Genomic DNA, 18,290 nt, shown 5'->3' with positions numbered 1-18,290 from the left:
GTTTACTTATCTTAGTCAGATCACCTTACAGACTTGATGTGAGGATTGACTAGGATACAGTGTATGAAAGAACCTAGTTCTGCTTCTTTTAGGTAGACCCTTGGTTAACATCAGTTTCATTTTCCTACAATTAGACCATATACTCCCAGGAAACATTTTAAATGCCATGTTTAGACTTGATGATTTAAATTTGATTTTCTCATTTCAGCTGACCGCATGAACAGACTCCAAGCAGCTCTTGCCAGCACCCAGCAGTTCCAGCAAATGTTTGATGAGCTGAGAACCTGGTTGGATGACAAACAAAGCCAGCAAGCAAAAAACCGCCCAATCTCTGCAAAGCTGGAGCAGCTACAGTCTCAGCTACAGGAGAATGAAGAGTTTCAAAAGAGCCTTAACCAGCACAGTGGTTCCTACGAGGTGATTGTGGCAGAAGGAGAATCTCTGCTGCTTTCTGTGCCTCCTGGAGAAGAGAAGAAGACTCTACAAAACCAGCTGGTAGAGCTCAAGAGCCACTGGGAAGAGCTTAGTAAAAAAACCGCAGACAGACAGTCCAGGCTTAAGGACTGTCTGCAGAAGGCTCAGAAATACCAGTGGCACGTGGAAGACCTGGTGCCATGGATAGAAGATTGTAAGGCCAAGATGTCTGACTTGCGGGTCACTCTGGATCCCGTGCAGCTGGAGTCCCATCTCCTCAGATCAAAGGCTATGCTGAGCGAGGTGGAGAAGCGCCGCTCCCTGTTGGAAATCCTGAACAGTGCTGCTGACATTCTGATCAACTCTTCAGAAACAGATGAGGATGACATCCGGGATGAGAAGGCTGGTATCAACCAGAACATGGATTCCATCACAGAAGAGCTACAGGCCAAAACAGGGTCCCTTGAAGAAATGACTCAGAGGCTCAAGGAGTTCCAGGAAAGTTTTAAGAATATTGAAAAGAAAGTTGAAGGGGCCAAACACCAACTTGAGATTTTTGATGCCCTCGGCTCTCAAGCCTGCAGCAACAAGAACCTGGAGAAGCTGAGAGCCCAGCAGGAGGTGCTACAGACCCTGGAGCCCCAGGTGGACTACCTGCGGAACTTCACTCGGGGCCTGGTGGAGGATGCCCCGGATGGATCTGATGCTTCCCAGCTTCTCCATCAAGCTGAGGTTGCCCAGCAGGAGTTCCTAGAAGTGAAGCAGAGAGTGAACAGTGGCTGCATGGCCATGGAGAACAAGCTGGAGGGGATTGGCCAGTTTCACTGCCGCGTCCGAGAAATGTTTTCTCAGCTGGCAGACCTGGACGATGAGCTGGATGGCATGGGTGCTATCGGCCGAGACACTGACAGCCTCCAGTCCCAGATCGAGGATGTGCGGCTGTTCCTTAACAAGATCCAAGCCCTCAAGCTGGACATCGAGGCCTCAGAAGCAGAGTGCCGTCAAATGCTGGAGGAAGAGGGGACTCTGGACCTGCTGGGTCTCAAGAGGGAGTTAGAAGCCCTGAGCAAACAGTGCAGCAAACTTACCGAGAGGAGCCGAGCTCGGCAGGAGCAGCTGGAGCTGACCCTGGGCCGCGTGGAGGACTTCTATCAGAAGCTGAAAGCGCTCAATGACATGACCACAGCAGCAGAAGAGGGGGAGGCCCTCCAGTGGGTCGTGGGGACCGAGGTGGATGTCATCAACCAACAATTAGCAGATTTTAAAGTAAGCCTTGCCCTTGTTTTTTTACCTTTTCCTGTCTGATATGTGTATTTCTTTTCTTGTAACTTGGAGACCGATTGAGTATGCATCTTCACTCTGTCTCTGGTTTCATTAGTCTTACTTCCATCACACCAGAGCACACAGTTTGCAGACTAAGTAGTCTCTTGTACTTCTGAGCAACTGGGTTGAATGTTCCTCTGTTCTAATTTATTTTAATGTTTATAGCCGATTAAGGATATAGACAGACTGAACCTTATTTCTTATTCTAAGAATCTTCTCTTGTGATTTCTTGAGAGTTCACGTTAACTAACTTTTGTAACAGCAGTGCATGTTGGTTGAGGGCTCTGCTTTTCGGATGGAGGTATAGGAACCCATAAGATAAACATTGATTCTTCTTCCTAAAGTGTGGGGTGTTTTTCACAGATTTGGAGGGAAAATTACTGACACATGATTGATGTGTTTTGAAAGAAAATGAAAAATCCTCATGAACTATTGAGACAAAACATAACACTTCAAAGAAATTTTCCACTTGTAGCAAGTAGTGCTTAAGACTATGCCCCAGACTCCACAAGAGCACAAGTTCTCTGCATGTAGGAGAGTTTGAGAAGCACAGCCTTAATTGCAAAAATATTTTGATTCTTTGCCTGAGTCAGAATTTCCAGTCCTGAGCTTTTGTGAGTCTCTATTAAAGCACCAGGGGAAGAAGAGAGGAGTTAACTCAAAAGTGCAAATTTGCCAGGTCTGGGCTCGGAACTTGGGGCTGTCTGCCGGGTGTCGGCTCTCACTGCCTGAGCCTTTCACCCCCAGACTCACCTGAAAGGGCCTCTCTCCCCTGCTGGGGGCCTGTGCGCCTGCCTTTCCTTCTTGGCCCCTGGAGTGGTTTGGAAAGGGGACTTCCAGCACTTGACTCCCATTACCAGTGGCGATCGTTCCCACTTACACAGAAATGCTTTGCCGTCAGACTTGTTCTCTCAGAGTCCCTGCCTGTCAGGATTCTTCCTATTAAAAATATGGATGGAAAGGTGGTATGACACCAGGTCAGAGCCACATGGTCCCGAAAAAGATCACAAATTTGTAGACGAGATCCAGGTGGCCGTTTCAGAAGGACCCCTCTAGGCTCGGGGATGTTCAGCACTAAGGCGAGGCATTGACTGAAGACCCCCTTACAGTGCAATGTGGAGCAGCCCTAGTCATCAGAGCTGGGATTCTCGAGGCCCTGGGTAAGGAAAGGGTAGGTAGAGAAAGTTCAAACCCACGAGCCCAGGTGTTATCCTCGGGGAAAGGCCCCTACCTGATCGGTGGCCGGGGGGCCTTTCCTGCTGTGTCACATGGGCTTCTCTTGCCTCTTCCACTGTAAGCCCCTCGAAAGCAGAGCCTCTGTTATAGGCATGCTTCATGTGTCCGGTTTACTTGAATCCAGATTAATTAGAATCAACTGTCTAATCAACTAAATGAGGATTTTTTTAGAAAACTGAAGTTTATCCTTTGAGGCACCAAGCTATAGTTTTATCAAACTAAGATTCTGGTTTATATGGAATTACTTTAACCCTTATTCGCCTAATTTCCTAAACATTACATTATATTGTAAATTTTTCTTTACAAGTATAGGTTAACACTACTGAACAGATTGTGCCTGTCCTCCACTGTGGTAATATCCTCAGGGACATGAGACACACTGGGGCTACTTTTTACTAAATGTCTTTAAATACCTTGCAGTTTGAGATCTGTTTTGAAGGGCCTCTGATAGCTGTACTGGTTGAGTTTGAGTGTGTGTGTGTGTGTGTGTATTTGGGGGGATTGGGTTTCTATTTTTTCCCCCATTACCCTGATACCAGGTATTATTTCTTACTGCTATTACTTTTCACTGTCTTGAGCAGTCTATCTCTTCCTTCAGATCTTCAGTGAGCCGAAAACAAAGTGAACAAGCATGTTAAAATTGCATTAAATATGACCTAGGATATTAAAAAGAATCCACAGGCAAGCATATACCGTGTTTGGATTTGAGGACAAGTAATTGTTTCCTGTTCATTTAATCCTTGGTTTCTAGAGACATTCTGAATTGTGATGCCGCTGAAAGCTTTTAAGAAATTTTATTTTATTTTTATCCTAGCTATAGCCCAGCAGCATTCGGGGTTCAGTAGCTGCTGAGTTGCTTGGTATAGCAGGCATGTTTCTCTGATTTCTGAGAAGCCTCCCATCACCAGTACTGTGGCTGTGAAGGCTGGGGCCAGCGTGTTTATCTGCAGGGAGCTGGTGTTGACAAGGCAAGACCAGAAGATGAGTGTGAGAAGGAGGGTGGTGAAGCTGCGTGCCCTATGTGTACCCTGCTCAAGCTGGGGATGCAGATCAGCAGTCTGGTGCCCCAGATTCACCTTACCAAGTCAAGGGCTTGGGGAAGAGTTTTTGCCTCCTCCCGGCAAAGGTCTTGAGGCAGGAGGGGAGGAAGACAGTCATGGCTGAGCTCATGGGAAGTGAAAACAATGAGAAAGGAAAAGCTGTGTGTCTCAGTTCACAGTCCCCAAGAGGCTGAGCCAAGGGAAGTTCTTTCTGGACCCATTCTGAGGACTGAGTCATTTTCATGATCTGAGTTCCTGGGTTAATGTGTTCTGTATTCCAACGATAGACTCATCTTCCCTCACACCAGCAGCACACTAGATGCATGTATTGTGATTCGGCTTTCAGATTCAAACTGTTTTTTAATAAGGAAAGCAAAAATGAAGATAAGTATTAAAAAACAGCATTCGTTTTAAGTTTTTACCTCTTTTTTTGTTTTTTTTTTTTTTACAATGGGATAATGCTCTCAGCACAGAATCTGCTGAAGAGAAGAGTATGAATCTGCAAGACGGAAGTGCGGGCTGTGCTTTGACCCCGCTGATGCCACTGGGGATGGTCGGAATAGACAGATGAGCCAGGTCTGTGGAGGACCCAGGCTTCCTTGGGACTGTGCAGCAGTGCTGATACATGCTTGGAAGGGCAGTGGGCCCCTGGGGAAAATAATTTCCTTCTTAAATGAATGTGAAAAACTGGAAGTCATTATTCCTAGGAAAGACTTTTCCCTCAGTTGCTTCTGAATAATTGATAGAATCTGGTCAGCCAGTGAGGACCCATGAGATGGGAAGGGAGGAGAGTCCTTTCCCACTAAACAGGCAAAGACCTCAAGCCTCTTGGGTTAGACACTTTACTGCATTCTGCTCTCTCTGTCTTCCACAAAAAAGGAAGAAAGCCATGAAAGAAAATATTGAGTGTGTTTGGAGAAACTGGAAGGAAAAGACTTTGGTTAATCTCTTCAGGAAATTCCATTTTCCTGAACAAGAGAGTCTCTTGATTATTGAGAAAAAGGAATTGTATTAAATATATACATAACTAGAGTCTAACAAGAAAGGAAGGACCTTTATTTCATTGAAACTTAAGCCAAAGAATTCCCTCAGGGTGACCTTTCTAGGAAGGAAAGAAAAAGACTAGATGTAGAGAAGACATCTATAAAGTCTGATGATAACAAAGACGTTTTGAAATTGCCTGTGTAGGTTTTGTAATCAAGAACTGAGATCATTCTGAGTCTTACATCAGCCCCTCCCTTGCATCCGCCTCAGGACCCACGCCTCTCAGTCAGGATGTGTGGAGGTTTGGGTCTGGGAGGCTGTTGGTGAGGCCACAGGCTTCCTTAGGACCGTTGTCAGTCTTGATTGAGGCTGAGCAGGGCCCAGGGTCAGGGACTGCATGCCCTTGCAGCCTGTGTCTGGAGACCTCTATCCTACTGTGAAGCCAGAACAAGAAAGCCCCGTAAACTTGTCCATTTGATTCTTTTTTTTTTTTTTTGGCCTCATGGAAAGCAAGCATAAGCTTCCCTGTGAGCACATGTAAAAACTCTTGGAGGACAGGGCCTGCCATGGAGCTGAGAGACTGCCAATTTGGACAATGATGGATGTTCACTCCTTCTTTTCAAATAATTACAAAGACAGTATCAGCTCCTCTGCGTGTTTGCCAGTTACACTTACCAGAGAAGAAAGCAAGTGAGGTTAGCATTTTCTGCCTGCCCTTGGAGAGAAAGGAAATCACACTTGGTATGACCCATCTGTCTCCGGAGATTTAGGTATCACCAGCTTTGCAGCAGCCAAGATAAGATGAGTAGACAACCCCCCCACCCCAACCTACGTTGTGCTGACCCTTGGCCTGTGTTGGTTTTTTCTTTCTTCCTTAAACCGGGCTGCCCTGGTGGCGCTAGTGGTAAAAAATTCGCCTGCCAGTGCAGGAGACACAAGAGACGGGGTTCGATCCCTGGGTCAGGAAGATACCCTGGAGGAGGAAATGGCATCCCACTCCAGAATTCTTGCTTGGGAGATCCCATGGACAGAGGAGCCTGGAGGGTTGCAGAGAGTCGGCCACGACTGAAGCCACAGCACAGCACTGAACAACGACGACTCCAAGAGGAACTGGGGTCCGAGGAGGTAGAGAGGATGCCCTTGAGTGAGGTTTCTCAGCCTGAGCACTCGGGTGTTTGGATGGTTGTAGGCAGCTATCCTGTGCGTTGTGGGACATTCAGCAGCATCCCTGACCTCCGTCTACCCACTCGATGCCAGTAACGGCCTTTCCCCAGCGTGACAGCCAAAAATACCACTGCACATTGCCAGATGCCCCTGGAAGGAAAAACCCCCCTCAGTTGAGAACCACTGCCTGAGGAAGGAGAAAATTGCCGCCTCTGTGTGGATAATTTAGAACTCAGTTGGAAAAGGTGCTCGTTGATTAAGGTAGATCTTAATGTAGCAAGCCACCTTCTGGTAATCTGATTATAACTGTGAAGCAGCAATACCCGTCTGTAAGTCAGCTTTCCCTTAGGCCAGGCCCTGGACTCTCTATTTTTCCTGGTGCTAATCGCTGTCTGGGTTAAAATCTCCTCGTCACTTTTCCTGGCATCTGCGGTTGGTTTCTTTTGCGTAGAGTTGTTGATGCAGGTGTTCAGCTGATGGAGCGTTTCTCTGAAGAAGAGGAACTTCCTTTGTGGAAATACTCCAGGGAACTTCCTTGCTCTGTGCCTTTAAGGGGAGACTACAGGCTGTCAGTTGTTCTGGGCCCAGGAGCTCACAGTTTGGCTGCTGATATTTATAACCCTTATGTGAGCATCTCCCTCTGCACCTCCCCCCCAGAATTCCAATGCTGTGTAATAATCCTCTCCACCCCCACTGTTGCAGCTGGGTGGGGAGAAGGTGAAGGAGCCTTTAAGACCTTTAAGTTAGCTTCATGTTGAACTTTTTCCAGCCCCATTTTAAAGTATTGCTGTTAGTATTTTCAGTATCAGCACCACAGGCAAAACCCCAAGCTTGTAGCCATTACATCACCTTGAAGAAGCCTCACGTCTCAGTGAAGGTAGTAAAATCAGATGGAAGGGCATCAAGAGAGTGTTGATGAATTTCACAAAAATCTGGCTGGAAATTTTGATAGCAAGGGAAGATTTTAAACCAACAGATGAATATATCCTCAACCAGAAGGAAGGACTGAGCAGTTTCAATTGAGTTTACTGAAATTCTTCACACATAGTGTCAACATGTAGCATTTGCAACTAAGACTGATCATCATGGGAAACACGGGTATCCAGAAAAACTAGAATTTACCCTGTGCTGAACTTGGGTTTGTCACTGAGTTTTGAGTAGTGGACGTGGTTGAGATAAGCACGGGCTTGCAGAACGGGGCTGTTTCTTGCTGTGTATAGAAATGCTTGGTAGGCGGCCTCAGCCTTAGCCTAGTCCTGGGCACTTTCCAATGAGCTCTCTGGCACACAAGCCATAAGAGGTGAGCCTCTAGGAGGTGAGATGAGTTGCTTTGAAAGGCACTTTGTTGTTAGAGTTGGTTGGTTTACCAGGAATAAAAGCAGTCCCACCGGGAGTCAGGTCAGGTAAGGTCACTGCACCAAAACATCACTGCACAAAGGCTGCCTCCTGCCAGAGGGAGTCGTCCGGAGTCTCAGCTGTCCCGGGTGGAAAAGCCTCGCTGTGGGGAGGACGTGCTCCCTCCCCACCTTCTTTCATACTTTGCCACTGCCGCTACGGGGGTGCTGTTCAGATACCAGTGTCTGGTATTGTCTGTGAAAGAGGAACACAATACCCTTCTCCCCTGAACCTTTATAAGCTGTTTTCCTACCACCAGTCCTGTGATTTGAAATGTGGACCTTTCACAACTTTGGCCATCAGGGATAAGAGTAAGAGCTGCAAGGTGATGGTCCCTGGATCCCTTCGTGGAGGTCAGGCGGAAGGGGCTCTGTATTCCTTTCAGTCCATCCTTACTGAGCACTTGCTCTGGGTCAGTCCTTCTTGCGAGCTGGGATCTCAGATAGTCTCTAGTTAGCAGTGCAGCATGAGAAACAGGTGCAAAGAGCTGCAGTGGTAGGGACATAGTGGCAAGAAAGTAAGAGAGACCCGAGTCTAAATGATCTCCAGTCCTAACTTCCTCCCCACTCCCCCCTCCATAAACCAGACATTTAAAATCCCAGTTGCAGATAAGAAAACTGAAGTTTGAAGGTGTTAAAGTAACTTGTTCAAGCCACATAGCAAGTAAATATTAGAGCTGGGATTGGAAAGATGTTTGGCACCAAAGCTCATGCTTGACCAGTGGCCCCCCAGTGAGGGTAGGGGAGGCAGTTTTGGCCCTTAGGGGACATTGACAACATCTAGAGACATTTTGTACTGTCATAACTGGGGCGACTGCTCCCAGCATTTAGTGGGTGCCGCTGAATTTCCTATAATATACAGAATAGCCACTTGCAACAAAGGATTATTCAGCCCACTTCTCGAAATACAGGGGATTTTGGAATCTTGCCCTTTTCAGATTCCATGACAAGTAAGAGTTAACTGATGAAATAGTTCCATTGCCTGGGGAAACTTCCTGGGTTTCCTTTTAGTTAAAAAAAAAAAAAAAAAAAAAGTGTTGGTTCTGAGAGTGATTTAAACAGATCTGTTGGATCAAGTCAGGATCTTGGGGAACTCATTTGAGTCAGTGGCTAAAGAATGCCCTCCATGCTTGGCCAGTCCCCACCCCACCCTGCCTGCCACAAGACTCCTGCTGTGGAAGCCAGTCAGCTGTGTATCTCAAGCTGCTTCCTGTAGGGTGTGTTATGGAATGGCATCAGCCCTGCACCAGCTGGGAGTACTGACCTCAGTGTGATTTTTATCAGACTCCATCCCTTTTGAGCCTTGCTATTTGGAACAAAAGATCCTCTGTTAGGAATGCAGAGAGCTAGCGTGATTGGACAGCCAGCGTGTACGCACATGGTTCCCACGGAAAAAACAGACATAAATCATGCTGTAGCCTTTTAAAACTGAAGCCTCCAAGGTGGTCTTCCCTCAGCTTCTGTCTGTACTCACCCTTCTTTCCGTGGGTGTTTATTCTCCCCCTAGATCTGATGGATTAAACAGGGGCATCTTCAGAACTGGTCTCTGTCTGTGCCTCCCTCCCCTCTTTTCCTTCCCCAGTCTTAGCAACTATATTTTTTTTTCTAATATATATTATACTTTTTTTTTTAATTTATTTTTTTATTGAAGGATAATTGCTTTACAGAATTTTGTTGTTTTCCGTCAAACCTCCACATAAATCAGTCATAGGTATACATATATTCCCTTTTGAACCCCCCTCCCATCTCCCGCCCCATCCCACCCTTCTAGGTTGATACAGAGCCCCTGTTTGAGTTTCCTGAGCCACACAGCAAGTTACTGTTGGCTGTCTGTTTCACACAGTAATGGTAATATAAGTTTCCATGTTACTCTTTCCATACATCTCACCCTCTCCCCATGTCCATAAGTCTGTTCTCTATGTCTGTTTCTGCACTGTTGCCCTGTAAATAAATTCTTCATTACCATTTTTCTAGATTCCATATATATGCATTAGAATATGATATTTATCTTTTCTTTTTCTGACTCACTTCACTCTGTATAATAGGTTCATCCACCTCATTAGAACTGACTCAAATGTGCTCCTTTTTATGGCTGAGTAATATTCCATCGTGTATATGTACCACAACTTCTTTATCCATTCATCTATCATTGGACATCTAAGTTGCTTCCATATTCTAGCTATTGTAAATAGTGCTGTAATGAACAATGGGATACATGTGTCTTTTCCTCAGGGTATATGCCTCAGAGTAGGATTGCTGGGTCATATGGTGGTTTTATTCCTACTTTTTAAAGGAATCTCCATACCATCTTCCATAGTGGCTGTATCAATTTACATTCCCACCAACAGTGCAAGAGCGTTCCCTTTTCTCCACACCCTCTCCAATATTTATTGTTTGTAGGCTTTTTGATGATGGTCATTCTGACTGGTGTGAGGTGATAACTCATTGTAGTTTTGATTTGCATTTCTCTAATAATGAGCGATGTTGAGCATCTTTTCATGAGTTTGTTAGCCATCTGTATGTCTTCTTTGGAGAAATGTCTATTTAAGTCTTTTCCACACTTTTTGATTGAGTTGTTTTTCTGGCATTGAGTTGTATGAGCTGCTTGTATATTTTGCAAATTAATCCTTTGTCAGTTGAGAAACTACATTTTTGATCCCCGCTGTCTATCCAGTCCTGTTTACTATGTAGACCATCCACTCCATCCACTTACCCCAAACACTCCTTAGCATTTTACCTATTTGATTTCTACTCATACCTGAAGGTTTAACAGAAGTCCCATATCTCCTCAAAACCTTGATTCCGCTCTAGCCCAGCTCACCACCTCTCCTGCTCTCTTAAATCACTCAATATGTGTAACTCATTTAGCCTTTATCATTACTGCCTAATTTTGGCATTTATTGATTATATGCAGTGTCACATCCCTCATCTTAATGTATCCATTTTTGTGTCCCTCAAAGTAGTTAGCATGAGTATATGCATAGTTGGACATTAGTGAATATCTGACTGAGTGAATGCTCTTTATTTCTCATAAGCCATGTGAGCTGTGGATTCAAAATGCTATCTACTTTGCAACACTTGAGCTAAATCCTTGTGTGTTCTGAGAAATCCTCATCCTAGCCTGGACTCCTCACCTTTCCATCTTGCCTCCAGGCTCCCTTCCTTCTCTCCTACTTAGCATATGTTAAAGGAACATAATTTCATTTCAGTATTAGCCTAAATAAGCAAAATTTAAAAATTTGCTACTTTGGATGCACCTGAAGAAAGCAGGTTCTGAAATGCCGTCTTGTAGTTACCCTTTACTTTAGAGTCATTGTCATTTACAATAACAGCAAGAAGAGTCTTCATACTTCTATCAGCTTAGAGAGGAAAATTGAATATGAATTTGAGTCCAAAATACTCAGTTTGGAATTCTGGCTTTATCATTTACTAGCTGAGTGACCTTGGGGGAAATCACTTAGCCTCTCTGTATAGTTATTTCTGTTGTAAAACGTGAGCAATGGTAAATCCTACCTTTAGGGCCTTTATGAGATTTAAATGAAGTGATGTAGATGAAAACACTAGGCAGATATTAAGTGCTCAATGATAATATTCTTTTATTTTAAAAACTTTATCCAAATACACACATTATAACATTATGAAATGTTTTTAATAAGTTACTCCCCTTTTGCCTACAGCTGATCTTTCTCCAGAAGATTTGATCGAAGACCTAGCAGCAAGTTAGATTAGCTCTTTTTCTTCTTGAAAAAATGGAAATGACGAAGATAAAGTAAACTAGTTTGATGACAGCAGTGAAACAGGTAGATGGACAAAAGGCCTTCCTGAGCAGTTTCTCTGGGGAACAAATGTGGAGCTCATTGCCAGCCCCAGACCAGCAATACATAAACAGGCTTAGGTCATGACTCCTTAACACAGCTTTAAATACACTGTATGTACACATACGTACACATACATGGTTATTAATTCATTCATTCATTTCAGAATCCCACAGCCAGCAGGTTTCTCTGAGACCATTTTGACCTTGGTTTCTATGCTCTACACATCAGTATTATTTTCAAATCATTAACCAGAATTAACCAGAAGCCATTACCAGCTCAGTGACTTCCTCAGTCACTCAGAGTTACCCAGCAGATCAACTTAATGATCTGAGGGTCCTTGGCCTAATTAGCTTTAGCATAGACCATGTTATCTTCCTCTGTTACCATATAATGGCAACTACCAAGTCAGCATCTTTGATAGAGACACTTCTTAATTTTAATCAATCTTTAATTAAAACATTAAGGGAGAAAATATCAGCTTAATTTCAGAGGAAGCAGCTTTAAAACACAGATAAAATTAATCTCTATGCCAAGTATATATGCCAAATCAAGATGTTCCTCAGAAAAGCTTTCAGCAATTACATGTTTCTAATATTTGGTTACATGTATCTATGAGTTAAGGGAAGATGAAGATAAGAATTCAAAGAAATTGAACCTCTCTTAGGTCTTCTGCAGCTTGGATTCATTGCGTCCATTCAAGTGAATTACTATCTCTCTCATCTTGCAGTTCACTCCCAGAGAAGAGCTCTGATTTAAGTCTAATTCTTTAAATTCAGCCTCAGTTGTTTGTTCATGATCAATGATAAGAACTGCTTTAGTAACAAAATGAAAGACAGTTTTCAAAAATCTCTTAACTCTATATTAGTTACTTTACATCCTTTTCTAATATTGGAGAGAAGACCCCTACAGCAAGATTCCTTAGAGATTCAGCCCAGGGATCTATTTCATAGAAAGAGCTAAGCACCTTTGGGAAGTTGTTACTTTATGAAAGTTGTGAAGTCATGCCATCCTGGAATTGGAAAGGCTATTCTTGGTGTTAAGTGAAAGCCCACAGGGTCACTTTCTCAGGGAAGCCTCCCCTGCACCTGGAGGCCACACCAGGCCCCTTGACAGATGCTCTCAGAGCACTGTTTGCTTTTCCCTCAGAGTGCTTACTGCAGTTGAATTAAAGTGAATGTATGTATGTCTGTCTCTACAAGAATGTAGGCTCCTGAGCACATCTTGCTCGTCACTCTCCCTTAGTGTCTGGCGTGGATTCGGGCACACAGTAGATCTCAATAAATATTTGTTAAACAAATGAAAAGAATCAAGGCTACACTTTGTGGAATTACTCTTCTTAAGAGGACAGGAAGAGGAACCCAAAGACACCAAGAAGGACTGGCTAGAAAGGTAGCATCAGGATAGCACAGTGGCATGGAAGCCAAACGAACAGACACAATAGGGAGGACCAACACTTACTGTCTCACCACTGCTTATCCTTGATCCGCTACCATCTGACCCAGCACCCCTCACTGCACTGCAAGCGTTCCTGCAGAAGTACTCACCGACATCCTAGTTGCCAAGCCCAGTAGCCTTGTCTTAATTAATTGTCTTCCTCCTTCCTTGTGCACCACTTAACATCATATCTTCTTTCTCAAAACCCTCCTGTCCATCTGCCTTCCTGACATTGCACTCTCTCCATTTTCTCCTCTGGCTGCTCTTCTATTTTCTGTTTCGATTTGTCTTTCTACTTCCCTTACACGTGGCTCCTGAAATCCTGTCATCTGCCCTCTTCTCACCTCTCTCCACGCTCAGCCCTGGGATGTCCAATTCCTCACTGTCCTACCCTGACCTTTGGTCATTCTGGATACCTCCACATGGGTAGCCTTTGAGTACCTCACCCTCAGCATGTGCACACTGAATGTGTAGCTCCTCCAGTGTTCCTTCCTGTCTGTCGCTGTTTTATAGGATGCTGTGCCCTCAGTCATCCAAAGAGGTTTATTGTTTTTTAATATTTATTTGTTTGGTTATTATTATAACCAAATAAAAAGTTTTATTATTTATTATTTAATAAATAAATATTTATTTTTTATTTATTTGTGCCAAGTCTAAGTTGCGGCATGTGAGATTCTTTAGTTGTAGCATTTGAACTCTTAGTTGCGACATGCAGGATCTTGTTCCCTGACCAGGGATTGAACCCAGGCCCCCTGCATTGGAAACATGGCACCTTAGCCACTGGACCACCAGGGAGGTCCCGACAGCATTTTTTACATTTATTTTTGCCCCTAACCCCTACCCTCTATCTGATCAGTTGTGAAGTTCAAATAGTCTGCCTCTGTAATTAAGATTTGGATTTTTTGTAATGCAATAATTTATATCAAATGGCAGTTGAGTGAGCAGCCAGGCTCAGATTCTTAGAAATTTTCCACAAATGACTCAGTCACTTGTACGATGCCCTGGCAAGTTAAATAAGGAAGTCTTGAGATTTCCAGGTGGTACTAGTGGTAAAGAACCCACTTGCCAACAAAGGAGAAGTAAGAATTGCAGGTTCAATCCCTGGGTTGGGAAGATCCCCTGGAGGAGGAAATGGCAACCCACTCCAGTATTCTTGCCTGGAGAATCCCATGGACAGAGGAGCCTGGAGGGCCACAGTCCATGGGGCTGCAAAGAGTCGGACACAACTGAAGTGACTTAGCATGCACAAATAAAGCATAAATTCATGTTTGGATTCAGGGGCTTTGGTGAACTGACCTTGAGCTACTTACCATTCTGGCCTTTCATTTTTCCCTTGCATCTGTCCTGTAACTTAAACCATGATAACTGTGAATTAGCTTCTTTAGGTTTCCAGCCTCCAGTCCTTCACTTAGAAACCCTTGTCTCTACCGTCTGTCTCTGGCTCCTGATGTGTAAATGTGCTTCCCTCCATAAAGGCTTCCTGGAATCTCCTGCTTTCCTGCCTCCCACTGTCCTGTTAGGTCTTTTCTCACTTACAAAGCCCTATGCTTTTGCCATCACCACTGTCGTGGGGAGTGGCTAAAGAGGGATTAATATGGAAAGTCTACAGGCAGAAAAGGGCTCCAGGGGTCATGAGAGTTCCTGAAGAGTGTGTGGAAAGCTTTCTCATGGGTTTAGAAATACACAGGAGCTCAGATAGCACCAAAATCCTTAGATTTAAAGCAAGCTTCACATCATGCTGCATTGCTTAACAAGCCACTCTGTAGCCATCTTTATGTAATAAAAAGATGGTAGTGACTGATGCCTAACAGGTTCAGACTAATACTGTGGAGTTTCCACTTGCTACCAAATAAATGCTTGTAAAGTCTAGAGATCCCAAGATGAAAGGCATTTTGTAGGTTTTAAATGTGCAAGATCCAACCAGTCTTCTGTCTCCTCCTCTAGTCAGCACTAATCCTCCAAGAGAGAGGTGGATGAAAAGGCATTATAGAATCTGAGGAAGTATGCATCTAGGGTCTCCAGATTTTCCTTGGAGGCTGGTGGTTTAAATCTGGAGCAGACAAAGGCAAAGTGCCAATTCCAAAACTTGGAAAGGGAGCTGTGTTAGGGTGTGAGGCGACTCCACCTTTCTGTTTTAATTAGAAAGCAGGAAGGGCCAAGATTGTTCTTTCTTCCAAGTTCACCAAAGGAAAGTCTGACACCAATTCTGTTCTTAGGAATTTCAAAATAAATAGAGAATTCTTTGAACTCTGTAATCAACGAACTGGAAACTAATTTAAAATTTGGCATCAGCACATATATTTGTGTTATAGGAATGAGGGAAGCATCAAAGAGGTGCTCCCTATACTTCTCTTTTTAAAAGTTTACACACAGCATGTGAAATGAACAGATGCTTTTTTTGTTGGAGCTATCAGGGTAACAAGAGGTTGAAAGCTGTATCAGGTATTTATTTCAGTCACTGAGATGGCTATTGGCAGAGTTCCACATACCAAAACTAAGGAGAAACTCATGAACAGATTAAAAAAAAGAAAGACATGGAGGGAAGAGACTTTGTGCCTTTTTTCTCTCTCAAGACAAACTGATGATTTAAAGAAAGGAGCAAAGCACTTTTTGCAGGGGAGGGGAGTAATTGGTCAACTTTATGTAATCCTTTCTATAAGGCCATGTTTGAATTTTGGAGAGATTTCTTTGTAATAGTGTCTTAATATAGCCTCCTAATACACTCATCAGAGAGAATGTGACTTAAGCTGATAAGTAATTTCAATCTGAACTTCATAGTTGCTAAAATGCTCCCCTTACTGGGTGGACTTGTAATGTGGAGCACTGGCGAGATTGGTGAGACTAAGGTAGATAGGTGTGGGGAAGGATTAAGAAAAGACTGAATTCATTGGCACCTGATTTAGTGAGCAAACAGGAAAGGAATTTCTGGCTATGAAGTTTGTGATTCCACATCAAGATCATTCTTTATAATAGAATAACCACCCACCCTTAGTCCAGAGCCAGAATTCCTCAGATTCTTCCAGCCAGAGGGCCCCTGGCACACTAAATAGTCTGTTGTGATATCTGAACACGTAAGTGAGTGTATTTGGCCAGGGAGATTTGCTAGTGAAATTGATCTTGCCTTCCCTGGGTTTTTCCAGTTGTACTTAATAATTAAAGGAAAATTAAAACCCAGATTCCCTGAAACGTTAAGTATCAGATACATAAGCTAATCAAGCCCTCCAATCACATTGAATTAGAGTTAGAAGGGACCTTAAAATTCATCTTGAACAAATTGAAAGAGGAATTGTAAATCTCTTTCCCCAAATCTCTGCCAAGTGATTGCTTGAGTTTCTGCTCAGACACCTCTGGGGTCAGGAAAGTCATCCCTTCAGGGGACGCCCTATTCTCCGAATAGCTGTGAGAAAGCTTTGTTGGTTTGAAATCTGCCCTTGGATCATAGTGTGCCAGCTTAAGTAGACATCCAGAACAAGCTTCCTTCCTCCCACTTCCCAGCCCTTTAGATACCTGATGTTCATCATATTGCTTGGAAACCATCCCTAGGTCAAGCATTCTTGGTTCTTTCTGCTGTTTGTTCCTCAGAGGACAGTCTTGCAGTGTAGGACCAGGAGGGGTCAGCATTGTGGGGCAGCTCCTTTAACAGTTTTAGAACTAAAGAATATTCAAGTTAGAAAAGCTGTCAAGACACAATCTAGTCTGCCCACCCTCCCTTTCAGTTTACAGATGGATAGAGAATCTTTTGAATTTGAGTGGGCAGAAATTGATCAGCAGCCTCTTTCAAAGTAAGAAATGAAGTGTAAGACATTTTGCCAGTGAAAGGTCTTTTAGTTGCTTAATTCTGATCGCAGGCTTCAGCTGACACCTCCTTTTTGCCAAAGACCTCTCTGGCTCAAGTCAGCCTAAGGGCTCAGCTCAGAGTTTCACTGCCAGATCTCCATACACCAGCTATTGGCTTCACTTAACAGTTTGTATAGAGGGTAGAAATAACTTTTCCATAAGTTTTACCATCTGTATTGACCACATGGTCAGTTGAGAGATTTTAATAGACTTTTTTTCCTTCATAAAATCAGAAAATGGCCATCACAAAGGAGCCGCATATTACACCCCTTCTGATATGCAGCTGCCTCTGGTGGACGGGTTTCTGGGTTGCCCTTTGTACTTTCTTTGTTTAACAGTCACCAGGCGTCTAGATGGCTCTTCTAAAAGCCAAAAAGCTCTGGACGGGATTGTGGGCCACTTTTCTTTAGAATTTTCCATCTTGAGACTTGAAATACATACCCCTTTTCATTTGGCCCCGAGGAGCTCAGGTTTCCTTGGATGTGCCCAGCGGTGAAGGAGCCCAGGTTTTGGGTCTGGGGGCGCTGCTGCCAGCATCTCCCCCGCTGCCCCCGCCGTCAGTTCCCTTCTCCTCAGTCAACACCATTCAGATCTGTGGGCAAATAAATCCCGGTGAGGGAATGAACCGAGACCTGACGGACGTGAGGAACGGGAGAGGGAAGGTACCTGGAGTTTATCCAATAACTTGGTCCGAATTGAAGTGCCAGGTTTAAGGCTGGAGTGTTCTTGGGCTCGGCAGGGGCGCGCTAAAGGTGACATTGGAGGGACGAGGGACACCCCTTTGGCGGCAGAGCCGAAGCGGGGAGTGATGCCGGCAGATGGGGCCCAGAATGGCCCTTGCCAGAACCTGCTGGCTGCGGGGCGGCGGGGACGCCCCTTTTGGGTTAGCTCGCCCTAGGGCTAGGAGCCCGGCGGGCTGGGACGCGGCGGGGGCGACAGGGGCCGGGCCAGCGGCAGGAGGGCGGGGCTTTCCTTTGTCAGGGGATTTGCGCTGCGCGGTCGAGACTGGCGCTGGTGCCGCTCCCCGCCCCTCGCTCTCTCGCGGGGCGGGGCTCTCCCTCCGGCCCCGGGGGCGCGGTGGGCGTGGGCCCGCCAGCCGAGCGGCGGGCGCTGGGCTCCCTCGCCCAGACCCGCGCAGAAGCCCCTCCCTCGGTGCCTCGGCCTCCAATCCCCTCGGTCGCCCCCTCTCTCCGGCTCGGCGGCTCTTCGCCCCGGCTCTGCCCCGCCCTCCTCCCCAGGCTCTCCGCGTCGCCCTCCCCGGCTTCCAGGGGGGCTGCCCGGGCGGGGAGGCGCGGCGCGGCGCGGCGCGGCGGCGCGGGGAAGGGGGAGGAGAGCCGCCCGCCAGCCGAGCACTTCCAGCGAGCGGTGGGCGAGCGGGCCGCGCGGCGCGAGGGAGGCGGGCTCGCCCCCGCCCGGCCCGAGCGGAGCCTTTTGTTCCCAGCCAGAAGTTTGCATGCCGGGACCGTGACAGCTGCGGGTGGGGAGGACGGCGGGGCCGCGGGGCCGGCGGCGGCGGAGAATAGAGGCGGCTGCTTGACATGCAGCCCACGGCGTGGCGGCTGCGGACCGGGGACTGGCGGCGGCGGCGGGGGAGGCGGCGCCCACAGCACGCGGGACTCAGCTGCCGGAGGGACCAACTAACTTCC

General features: G+C 45.6%; 1 protein-coding gene and 1 long non-coding RNA gene across 11 annotated transcripts in view; one reads left to right on the top strand and one right to left on the bottom strand.

Annotated features, from left to right (window-relative positions):
• Positions 1-18,290, top strand: part of MACF1 (microtubule actin crosslinking factor 1) — a 333,835-nt gene that overhangs the window by 248,970 nt on the left and 66,575 nt on the right. For all 10 annotated transcript variants that reach the window (XM_061122317.1, XM_061122312.1, XM_061122316.1 and 7 more), the window contains one exon: positions 209-1,680. In XM_061122317.1, the coding sequence (XP_060978300.1) occupies positions 209-1,680 (1,472 nt within the window). The remainder of the gene's footprint in view (positions 1-208; positions 1,681-18,290) is intronic.
• Positions 7,694-17,563, bottom strand: LOC133041544 (uncharacterized). The gene is made up of 3 exons (XR_009689259.1): positions 17,311-17,563; positions 17,086-17,236; positions 7,694-16,458 (listed from the first exon to the last, which is right to left on the bottom strand). It is a non-coding gene; the product is annotated as an uncharacterized LOC133041544 (long non-coding RNA).

This window comes from Dama dama, chromosome 20 (assembly GCF_033118175.1).
Source record: "Dama dama isolate Ldn47 chromosome 20, ASM3311817v1, whole genome shotgun sequence".
Lineage (NCBI taxonomy): Eukaryota > Metazoa > Chordata > Mammalia > Artiodactyla > Cervidae > Dama > Dama dama.
The sequence above is the reverse complement of the archived record's forward strand: the minus strand, read 5'-3'. Positions and strand labels throughout refer to the sequence as shown.